The following is a 12,479-nucleotide window of genomic DNA, read 5'->3' as shown; positions in this document are numbered from 1 at the left end:
AGTTTTAACGTAGATTATAAGATTTAGACAGCACTTAACCATTGACTAATTTAACAGTTACAAAGCAAGTTAATCAAGTTTACTAAAATTACTAAAGTGACTTGGTTACAGATTATGCTTATTACTGGTTAGCTAAATCAATGCACACAAACACGCACACACACAAAAGATCTGGATCAATTCACACATATAGGCCTAAAGCTAGATAAAGGTACCTGTTAAAAATCCTCCTTAAGTCTGTGAAATACTCACATTAAATGTCTTGGCATTTCTCAACGGGCAAAGGGTTGAGCCCCGAGGAGTGTATCAGCCAAGGAGTGTGTCAGCCCACATCCCGGCGGTCCTCCGAATATCTCAAACTCAAGAGTTTGCGAACTCTGAGAGGCGTCTCACTCAGAGGGAGACTCTGAGCGCAGCCCGCTGCGGTTCAGGAGAGCTCAAAGGGTCTCGCTTGGGACCACTGTTCATAGGTTTGCAAGATGATTGGCTTTAGTCATCAGTAAATTTCCATCCTGGCCACTATCCGGGTTGGTCGGGAGTAGTAATTATGGTATTGTTCCAGGGTAACAATGGTATCATTTCACTTGAGTTATGACCCAGGTAGGGTATGCTTTGGGGCTGTCAGAGATAATGAATTATCCCTTGCTCTTGTTCCCTACCTTGATCAGGTAGCTGGTGTTCCTGGTACGATCAGTGTTGCTCCCCCCCTTAGCCATTCAAGAGTGCCTGGTACAGGTAAGGGGCGGCCCACCGGCGCAACTCGTTACACAGTTGATAAAGGCTTAACAGGAGTTCCTGAGATCATAGAGTGGCCCAGGGGAAGGGGGGAAATGCACCACCACAAGGTCATTTAAAATTTTTTACAGAATATTCAGATACATTTTTTGAGAGGGGTGTTGCACTGAGGCAGAGTAATGCTCATAGGTAGGATGGTGAAAGTTCCAGGAATTTATGACTGGAGTACTTTGTGGTTTGCTTGTAGGTGTGCCTGGCCCAGCACAGCCGTGAGTGAGAGTCACAGCTATCTGACAGCTGCTGAGTGATCTCGGTGAAGTGAGTCAATGACATCAAACCAGGTCTGTACCAATATCCTCATTACAGTTGGTGCTAATTGGCACCCCTGTTGGCAGTCTCAGTGGAGTTACTGAATCAAACAAAGCTCCAGTTGGTCTCCTCGTTTGATGTGCATTGGCAAGAGTTAGCTGAAAAACTTTTTTTTTCCAGTTCTCTCAAAGAAACCATTTATTCTGGTTGAGTAGAAGGTAGTTTTCACTGTTGACAAGGGATCATCACTTCCCGACTTTCTATGTATTCATACATAGAATTTGTAAGGGGAGCAATGGTGAAATATCAAGAGTAAGTATTGTTATATACACATGAAAAAAGCTGAAGCACAATGAAAGCGTAATCGTACTTTCCTGTGAAATTACTTGAATGATTGATGTTACAGCAACCTCTGTGACAACAGAGAGAAACTAGATAAGGGAAAAGATTTTTTTTTTTTTTTTTTGGTAGAAGCTACATTCATGCTTTACTTTTTTCCTGTGTACATCCCTCTCAGCTGAGTAAAATAAAAAAGAAATATTTTTATAAAGCGTTGTTGAGTACCAGAGATTAACTGAAAGTAGAAGAGCCTGAAATACATTAGGAGACTTTGAACTTTCTCATTCTGCTAATTAAGAAGTGTGGATCCAATGCAGTCTATGAGAATTACTATGCTATGTGTCATAGTATAATATAATAAAATACTGTGTTATGACCTGAACAAAGGGTCCTGAACCCAAGGTTCTGTGTTATTTTCCAACTGTAGCAAGCAGTACAACAATTCTGTAAGCTCTTGAGGTTGTTGCACAATAAAATCTATTGAGGCCTCAACAACATATGTAGCAACTGAAATAACTTTTTGTTATTTTTAAAATTGGCTAGATTCTCTGTGTTCCCAGTGTTCTTTTAAAATCTTGAATACTTTTTTCTTGGAGAATGTAAAAATTAATAAAGAGGGAGTAAGCATGTTTAATATTTTGAGAAGTTAGAGGTTGCTTCACTGTAGCAGTTGGGAATTTATCGAAAATGACTATGCTGTTACCGCGCACACACACACACACAAGCCAAATGAGAGCTAAACATATGACAGGTATTGTCTGCTTTTTTACATCCTCAGACCATAATCTCTGAAATTGTCTTAGCTTTCTACATAGGTATCTTCAAGTCATTCAGTATTAAACCCTGCAAATCTTACATCTTCATTTATAAGAGAGGCTAAAAGCTCTTCATAGTGGTTTTATGTTTCTAAAATATTCTGAATATGTAAAGTGCTGTTCAAGTACTAAGTTTAAATATTTTCTCTTAAGCAAGACAATTTAGTTAGATTGTAACCTTCAGAGATCACCTAAAGTGATTAAAATGCTCTTTATGTGACCCTTTGTAGTCTTAACAGCTTTTGATGGTATTCCCAAGACCTGCCTAAAACCCCCATTTAATGTTGGTCTGTAATGTTTTGATATGCTCTCTCTTCTCAGGCTGTTTTGAACTATAAGCTTGGCTCTTTTATTTGGTATTTAGGGACGTTCCCTGGTTTACCTTTCCTGCTTTTTCCACTAAGCACTGTTTTTGCCATATATTAAGACGAAAGGGTAATAGACAGATTTTCACGCTAGATAAGTATGGTCATGGAACATAAAACTTGTAATGCCCAAAGAAAACATTGGAACACTGAAAAAGAAAGCAGAAAGAATTTCTGCATGCCTGGGGAGAGCAGAAGGCATGTGACTGTAGGAAATAAACATTTTTAGCGTAGGGTACACAGCTTTTATTATTTATTTGAGGTTATTCTGGAAACAGGATTTACAGATGATGTAAATAAAAATCTGAAGGCAGAAGGAATTGAGGCTAAATTAAGCATTTTTAGTGAAAATCGTGTGTAACAGGCAGTTATTATTTCAACATAGGCGTAAAGTATAGTAGACAAGTGAAGAGTTATATTATGTTCTAAGAAATGCTTCTGAATGCTTGGTACAATATTTTTCTTTAAATAAATGTGTCATGCTTATAATCTAATAGATTAGTCCTTGTCATCACTATCATCATTGTTACTATCCTATTGAAAAAAGAGTTGATATTTGTATTTTCTTTCATAAGGTAATAAATGTTTCATAGCTGTATATTTGGTTTGATTAATTGAAATATATGAGATACCCAAGATGCTTAAAATTGTTTCTTCTAGTCCACAAAGAAACAGGAATTCAGAGAAATGGCCTGAACATTTTAATATAGTCATTATAATGTCATGAAATGCATCTATTTTTAGTGAAGATTTATATTCATCGAGACACCTATATCCAATATTGATACACAAAATGCAGTGTATAACAAACAGGTTATATACAGAGGCTATAATTTCATGCAGCTGAAAGTCTGACATCAAAATGTCAATCTAATTCTTTTTCAATCTTTTTTTATTTGCAAACTCCAAAACATTTTCCAGCTGAAGCATCTCACTACCAAAGAGTAAATTTCAACTTACTTCAAATATACTTCTTTTTTAATTATCTCTTCCTAATTGCAAAGGTTTGGCAGACGACAAGTCAAAGGCCGCTGTCCCAAACATCCTAGCCATCCACATACTTGTGACTTGTTTAAAGAAACGTAATCAAATTTCTAGCAAGTTATAAATATAGTTCAAAATACTTTTTCAGATTGGTTGGTAGCACAGTACAGCACTAGTTCATAGCATGGATTACTGTCTGCTGGAGGAACTAGACAATGGCAATTTATAATTTTTTCCAGATCTCACTTATTTTCATCTCCCAGATACAGAATTTTAAAGTTCATTCATTTGCACAAGTTGTAAAGTTAGAAGCACTGCCCAGCTGGACAAAGTGGTACAGATTTTCAAGAAAATTCCTCTCATTATATTGAGGGGAAATATAATCTCAAAGCTATAACTACATAGCTTAAATTGGTTTAAATATGTTAAGTGGATCATTGTGCTTTTTAAGAACTGTCAGTTCTTATTAAGCTGAATAGTTGTACTTAATTATGTGCTGGACAGTAATCAATTCAGAAATGCGTATCTGTGATCATGATATCCCTCGTGAAATCTGTTCATTCAAGGTATTTCCCGGTTTTTGTGCTATATTAAATAGGTTGATTCATTCTGCTCTAATGAGGATACCATTGTGTAGCTAAATGTTCTTCCATATGGCTGCATTCGTAACGTCTTCCTTTTAACAGAGCTTGTTCTCTCTCTTTTTTTTTTCCTCTCCTTGGTAGCATTTTCTCACTCCAATTGGATGGGTGCATAAAAGGTTCTGATTCTCTGTTCGTGCACTATTTAAAAACTGTAGCCACTGGAGTTGACTAAATTATGTCGTAGTGCCAGTTGTCTTGATGTTAAACTGACCTGAAAGAAGGGTTAGACTTAAGCTGATTAAAAAAAAACCCTTTTGAAAAAAGTTTGTGTTTGTTTTTTTTTTTCCAGAATTACTATAATGCTGAAGTGTCAAAAGATACATCAAAATATGGGCAGCTGTCCTTTTGTAGCTGAAACAGTTAAAGGTGTTGCTCTCTCCATCCATTCACTGCTGCCCATGTAACTTAGACACAATAATACGAGTTAACCTAGTGGGCTTTGTAATAATTTGAATGCTAATCCATGGTGCTGAGGAGCAGTTATCCAAACGTAATCAAAACTCAGATGTGGAGGCAGTGGCTACTTGTTAGGGGCAGAAATATATTGTGTTCTGCAGGTACTGCTTAAAAATGCAGCAGCACGTTGGTTGGTCTTTTTAAATTTTTGTGAAATTCATTGAGATTTTGACAGATAGATAAATTATTTAATTGTAGGTCACATATATAAGCAAGAATCAGAAGTCCAGGTTTAGACACCCAAGAAAGAGTTGGGCACCTCAGAGATGTGTCATCTTCTCCCTTGCCTTGCCACTTTCCCTTCCCAGTATGGGAATATTAAGCAAGAACCACCTTAAATCTAAGAAAGAAGAATGCTAAGCACAAAAATGCACGTAAAACTCTACTCTCCCCAATGATTAAGTGCCTGAATCGAAACTACACTGAAGTGTTTTATCTGCTTATGATCCAGTGCGCCTCATTTGCCCAATTATTTTTGAAACAGCAAATACTGCTAGAAAGAAAGGTGTTTGTCCCATGGCAGGATCCAGGATTTTTTTCCTGGCAGGTAAGTATTAACCACAAGGCTGTGCAGTCATGTTCCATCTTGTCTGCTTCTCCTCTAGGTCCAAGAACGGTTCATTCTTTTCCGCACTTTGGTCTCACTTGGCTAAGGGCCCTGCTCAGCACAGCAGGTACCTTGGTGGTTTAATGTGAAAGGTGTCCCTTTGAGTTCCTGCATGTTGAAAAAATGAAATTTTAGTCAGGTTTCCTTTTATTTGAGATCAAGCAGGAAGGGAGTAAAGAGTTAAAGAAGCTTAAGTAGCTACTGATGGGTGGGTTGGACCAGTTTTCAATGTTGACATATGAAAAGTACTTAAACTATTACTTTGGGAATAGCCCTGTTGCTTCTGAGACAGGTGAGTGCTACTATCTAATTTCTGCTATACAAGGGGAAGACACTGCACTGTTATAATTAAAATTGAGGCTATTTATTTGTTATTTTCTTACAGGAAACAGATTCGAGCTCTTCTAGGACAGTTCAGCCAGTCAGAAGCTTTGTTAATCTCCTCTGGAGTTGAGCCAGGGACTCTAGATGGAGTTCTCTTGGATGCTGGCTGTTCTTCTATGCAATTTGGTACACCTGAAAGAGGTTTTTCCCTGCAGAAGGACGGACCTTTGGACATGAGGATGGATAGTGACAGGTACCTGTTAATAAAATATTTCTCCTTGAAACTCAAAAACTGTGTGCTCAGCAACCCCCGTGCATTTCATTTCCCCTTAAATGGAAGAATTCTTATCATTAAACCACATCTAATTTTGCGCGAGTATACTGTCCTTCTTTTGTTACAAAGCTTTTTTTTATCTCAATACTTAAAACCCTGGTTATCATCTTTTCCTTCTTTGAAATAAGAGGAAGGTTCCAGTAGTTAAACCAGTATCATTTTTTTTTAACTATACCATTAAAATACCATCCATTTTTTGAGTGTATGGTATACAGTTACAGGGGCATCTCAGTTTCAGAAGCCTGTTTTCTCCCTGTTATTTCTGCAGTTTCTCAGACTGAACTTGATCTGCAGGCTCACAACCCCTTACTGCAGTCCCTTTCCTTTTCTGCCACAATTACTATTTGTGGAACCTTCACTTGAGCATGTTCAGTTGCTCCCACAGGAAAGGAGCAACCTCCCTCTTTTCTGCAACGGCCATCTGACCCAGTTACTTGTCTCTAAAAGGAACGTAATATAAAATAAATAAAATCCCATCCATGATATCCGCCACTTGAAATCATATAGTAACATTGCTTTTAACACACTAGTGTAATGTTGTCTTCCGTGCCCGTAGATTTATTGTAAGCTTTCCTTAGCAGTATTATAAGCTCCTTTTCACGTTGTGTAGGAGGCACATCAGGCTTACTTAATTGTCAAATTAACAATTACTAAATAAATCGCCTCTGTTTAAATTATTAGAATTGGTGTTTCGTACATTCAAGAGCATGAAAATCAATTGCGGAATGATAATTTCTACTTATGTAGCAGTTTTCATCTTCAAACAACTTAATATATTTCTGTAGCATTGTGCTTTTTACATGAACAACCAAAGATCTCTGTTGTATAGATGATGGCAGTAATTGCATAATGCATTACTGGGAGAATGAAAATATTTGCTTTTTGTTTTGATAACCTGTACTCTTAAGAAATGTCATTCGATCTTTCATTGCTCACATAGAGCCAATGGGAAGCCTCAGTTTCTAAAGAATTATCTTAACACATTAATGTTAAGTCTTAACACAGCAAATTTCATGATACTCACTTTTTCCAGTTTTGTGTAAAAAGCTCACATGATCCTCCTGGGATTCAGCCCTCAGATTTCAAGAATCTGAACTCTAGGCTTATATTTGCATCATGTGAATACATACATGAAACAGGAGACTAAGAACAAAGGATACCTGTGGCATAACAAAAGCCTTACACTATGGTTGTTGCTATGATACTACTTGCCTCTGATTTCTAAGTTTTGTTATCTTTTGTAAGATACTGCAGGAGAGTAGTAAATGCCTGAAAAATATTCTGCACATTCATGTCTTTGTAGAAGAGAATTTATTAAGTAGGTTGTGTGTTTTCTCCGATTAGTAAACCCATGTATGATGTTCATAAAATACCTTGAACTGTTTCAATAACAAAGCGACAGATTTTTAAAAAAAAAAAAAAGTATGGCTTATACTGTTTATATTGTAATAATTCCTGTCATTTGTAATATTAGCTCATTTCTATTCTCTCAAAACAGTATTTGGATATAAATTCTTATGCCTTTTAGTGAAAAGCAAAGTTAAATTGTTTTCATGAGCAATTGTTTTCATAGCAGGGGATGTGAAAGAAAAGATCCTTGAAATCAGTTCTGACTAGAAAACAACATATAATGCAAGGTGACTAAAATGAACCCGTAGGGGGCAAGTTTATATTCTAAAGCTGGCTAAATAAAAAATCACACAGTATTTCCATTTTAACATGATACTGAAATGTATTTATACTTGTCAACTCATTAAGCATAGTTTATCATAATACTTGGAAGTTTCAGCTGTCCTAGTTGATGTTAAGGAGCAAACTCCATTTAAAGTAGCAAGAAAAAGGATTTAAAAGGTACAAGCTATATCTGTTTTCATAGGGTTGCTGTCTCTTATTCGAAAACCTCAAAGGCACTTGTATGCAGTGTGTGAGTTTGACTTTATGTCTCAATGCTATGAAGCTTCACCTCTTGTCAATGAAAACTGACGTCAGTGAACTAATTGGCTCTTCTTGTGCGTAGGTACCCTGACATGCCCACTGCTGCTGATGTTGTGAATGCTTTAGATCAACAGGCGCTTGCGTCCATCCTGAGAACATACGGGGAGGAGAGGCACGCCAAGAAAATCGCTTCAGCCATCGTTCAGGCACGCAGCATATACCCCATCACCAGAACTCAGCAGCTTGCAAGCATTGTTGCAGGTACCCTCATTAATTCTTCACAGTGGCTGAGGAGAAAAAATATTAATCCCCAAAGTCCCAGAGGGATCTATTTGTACTTGAAATCATGCAGGATCTAATCCTGCCTCTGATGTCAGCTCTCTCCTTTTTTTTTTTTTTTTTTTTTTTTTTTCCCCAAAGCTCCCACTTTTTATATTGTAGTTTGACGATTAGTTTAATAGATTTTACATGAAGTGATTTATCATTTTGCCAACCAAGTTGAAACACAGAATGACAGCAGCCTAGGGAATTCTTTATCCCAGCTATTGATAAGCCTTCAAATATCAGATATGTCATATACCTCTCTTAGGTTTAAATTTCTACATTTTAGTATTTTGAGGGGAAGTACCATGGCACTTTCCAATTATGAATGAAATCAGATCATTTCTGTCTGCTTAAAGAACCAGGAAGCAAAAAATAAAGCAATACATAGCTTGCTTCACCTTGTGAATGCCAACTAGATCAGCCTGAAGCGACTATTGAAACACTTCATCTTACTTGCTCTTCACAGTAAACAACTTGAACAAAATGTATTTAGGCAGGAACTGTGCTCACATCAAGAACCTTCATGTTTGTGTTCTCAACTGAAAGTTTTCAAGGGAAAATGTGAGACATAAATCCTGTTCATTAACATTATAATATGTAATGTTGGGATATTTTTATTTTTTTAAACCAAGAAATGAAAATTACTGGATCTTGTCACAAATAAGTCTAAACTGCTGACTCCTTTGAATAGACCGTTAAAATGGCTATCCAAATTTAACATTTCCTAAAGAATAGCGTTAAACTTTGCATCAGTATCCTGAAGATTTTTAAAAAATACATTGTATTCATAAAAAAAAAAATTATGTTACTTAACCTGGAAGTTTAAGGGACTTACTTTTGATGACCGACGAACGAATTGAAAGGTTTGGATTTGTGTAAGTCAGGATACTTGAGCAAAAATGTCCAGTCAACCGAGGCCCAAAGTTTAGCTGATAATCATTAAAGGACCTGAAGACACTGTTTGCTGTTGTAAGCCCCTGCTGTAAATATAGTGAATGTGAGGAACAAACAATCTTAAAAAAAACCCAAAGAGATAAAACACTATGAGTCTTTTATAAAAAACTTGGAGAGTTACACTTTTAATGTAGTCATTGTCATCAACATCACAAACTAATAATTTATTTTTTGTCACATGTATCTCATGCTTTTTGAAAAACTGTTGATTAAAACAGTGTACCATTATTGAGATGAAGCAACCATATTGCTATGCTAAAGGTGTGATGTGTTTATAGGCTCAGTAACTTCTGAAATAATTTTGTGCACTAGTTTGAACTAAGAAGATAAAAATACTAGTGCATAAAAGACAGTGATTGAAGATCTCTTCATGTTTAATGTGTTGCATGTGAGTCATCACTTAATGGTCACTTTCTGTGACAATGAGAAGGATTTTTTGTTCTCACTTTAAACTCTCTGCTATATTTGAAGAGCAGCTTAATACATGAATCAGGTATGCATCAGGTAGTATACATGCCAAAGATAATGAATCCAGCACATATCTGCCAAGACAGTAAATATGTATGTTTTGTGGTATGCAAGTAGTTAAAACAATTTTAGGACTGTTACACTGATCCCTGTTTGGGTAGAACTTCCAATTTTAATTTGATTTCTCCAGTAAAGGAGCACAATAGTGGATCCTACTAGTTTTTGAACTGATTATACCTTAAGAAAATTTATGGTGACTGTAATGTATTTTATTTAATTTTATCATCTATCATCAATGTATATTCTTATGCAAAATGGTATCTGTGAGGTTACTGAGGTAAGCCAGGGCTAAAGTGCCAGAGACCACAGCTACAGGATCCTCTTGGTGGCACAGCACAAAAAAAACCCTGACTGATTCAGGACTTTACCAGAGTAAAACATATGACCTGTTAGTTAAATGTCAAGTCCTTTAAAAAAATAAAATATTAATTAGAATAATAAAATCTTGCATTTTAGATTTGCAGACTCTATACAAGCATGATTATCTCTCCAGAACAGGATCAATTTTTTTTGCCTGGTATAGGAACCAGAAAACAAGCAAAAAATCTAGCCAATGAGTCTGGGTATTTATGTCGTCTCTTTCTCTGCTGGTGTCGGTATCTGAGAATTCATGTATAGTCCATGTTTCTTTCACATGTTATAGATTACTATGGCTTCAGATTTTCTAGAACTCTAAAGTTTTGTGTTAAGGTCCAGCTGATAACCAGAATCCCAGTGAATCTAGATTTGGACTAGCCTGAAATTGGAAAATTCCATTTCTGTTTAGAGAATGCTAGACTTCTGGTCTTTCCTACTACCCCCCAAAAGGTTAGAACGTGTACTGCTGTTGTTAATTGATTGGGAGATAAGAATGAAGGATGTAATTAAAAAACAAACAAACAAAACAGTTCCACAACAGTTACAGAACAGTCAGACATTTCTAAAGTTTGTATTAGCAAGAGTTATAATTTTAAGGTATACCTGGAAAAAATATATAAATAGATTTGTATGGCAAGATTGCCTACAACAGCTTGGGGTTAACTCAGGTATCCAAGTGATTTCTTGCTCTCCTTTGCTCCAATTCAAGAAAATAATTCCTTCTATTTCCTGACATAGAGCCTGAAAGTTATCTTTCTACATACTGTGCCAATGAATAAGGTCCTACAAAAAACCCTAAAAATTTTTTTTTTTTCCTAAATGTTGTCCAAAAGGCTTCTGATCCATTTAAATAAGGAGATCTCTGGGAGCTATGGAGTCTGCAGCTGACATGGGAAAAGGGAGGAGTTTTCTGTTCAGTCATGTGAACATCATCTCTTCTTGCAGCACAGTCAAATTCCACTCACCGTTTATAATTTTCACACAACATCTAAAATGATGAATGCTCTGTAAATACTAAAGATCAGTAGTTCTCAACTGAAGGTCTGTGAATAGATGTGTGGAAGTCGATTAGGAAGTACTTCCTGATGGCTTTTGCTGTAGCTCATTGAGTTGTTTGGAAACAATAGGTTTAGCTCGATGTGCAGGAAAACTGGTTAAAAATAGTGAAATTTTTAGAATTTAATTTTAATATGCTTTTTCTGTACAACTGATGATCTATTTTTATTTCTTTTCAGTGGGTAATATACCTTGTTATCTATTAATTTTTGTTCAAAATTTAATTTTTCTGAGTGTTATTTAGATATGTAGGCAATTAACAGATCATTTTGAGATCATGTAATCATTTGGACTTATCTTGAAAGGAATTGATGATGAGATACTAAAGAAATTTGAAAAGTTTAAAAAGAACTTCAATGGGTAAAGCTAGTCTCATTCAGATTGGTTCACATTTATAGACTTTAATTATCAGTTTGGAATTTGTAATATTGCCTGAATTTCAGATGGGTGAGAATTAACACTGTACTGAGGGAGCCTAGACAAAAGGACATTAGTTGCGTCACAGAAACTTATTAAATGCAATGCTAATTCAACAGACGGATTCCTGCAAACAGGTGCACGATCTGAATTAATTTTTAAACTCTCCTACTCTCATACACTCTGGGGACTTTAATAGTTCATATTGACAGGCACAGCACGTTGCTAATTTCATTCACAAGCTTTAAAATTTCAATACATTTCAACATGTGAACCTATTAGATTTTTAAAAGTGTAAGTAGCATCAGGGCATCCCAAAACTAAAAATGATAATTTCTCTCACTGGGATTTCAAACCAGTCATCTAGCCAGAAGCGTAGTGTTTTTATGAATGAAATTCATTTTACAAGCTTCCCATACAGATTTTTTTATATTTTTGTACGTTGTACAGCCTGTTACCAGGAAGGATTTTCTTTTAGTGTCATGGTAATTGGAGGGGGCTGGGTGAGAGATTTTGTGTCTTAGCAGAAAGCACAAACAGATTTTTATTTAACTATACCAGAGGAGTAAGAGTAGGGTAGGGAAATTTTTCACCCCTGGAACATAGATCAAAATCTACTGCTTTTACTAAAAAGATGTGTCATTCTGCCAGTGTGACAGAAATCACTACCACAGATAACATTTATTAGTTAACCCCAGTCTCTGAAGACAGACCAATAAGTCTTTGAACTTGGAAATGGTTTGATTTTGGTTTTAGTTTGGGGGGTTTTGCTTGCATAAAGCTGCAAAGTGGCTGCATTTCTTTAGCAGTTTCCTGAATATTAGTATTCTGTACTGTTATGTATGACCTGCAGTGCTGTTTGTGCATGTCCAACTGAGGCATGTAAGGTTGTATTATACCTACAGAATATATTTGGGTTTTAATTTATTTTTCTTCAGTGTGTGATAAATTAATTCACAGTAATAAATTAATGTCATAGAATCATAGAATCATAGA

The 12,479-nt window shown here is 36.0% G+C and overlaps 1 protein-coding gene across 1 annotated transcript in view; it reads left to right on the top strand.

Annotated features, from left to right (window-relative positions):
* METTL15 (methyltransferase like 15) overlaps nt 1-8,108 on the top strand; it is a gene marked incomplete at its 3' end in the record, with an annotated part of 50,364 nt that extends 42,256 nt beyond the window's left edge. Inside the window, exons 2-3 of the mRNA XM_009581870.1 lie at nt 5,640-5,831; nt 7,930-8,108. Coding sequence (XP_009580165.1) covers nt 5,640-5,831; nt 7,930-8,108 — 371 coding nt within the window. The remainder of the gene's footprint in view (nt 1-5,639; nt 5,832-7,929) is intronic.
* Between the last annotated feature and the right edge of the window lie 4,371 nt (nt 8,109-12,479).

The sequence above is a fragment of the Fulmarus glacialis genome, unplaced genomic scaffold, assembly GCF_000690835.1.
Source record: "Fulmarus glacialis isolate BGI_N327 unplaced genomic scaffold, ASM69083v1 scaffold3207, whole genome shotgun sequence".
Lineage (NCBI taxonomy): Eukaryota > Metazoa > Chordata > Aves > Procellariiformes > Procellariidae > Fulmarus > Fulmarus glacialis.
The sequence above is the reverse complement of the archived record's forward strand: the minus strand, read 5'-3'. Positions and strand labels throughout refer to the sequence as shown.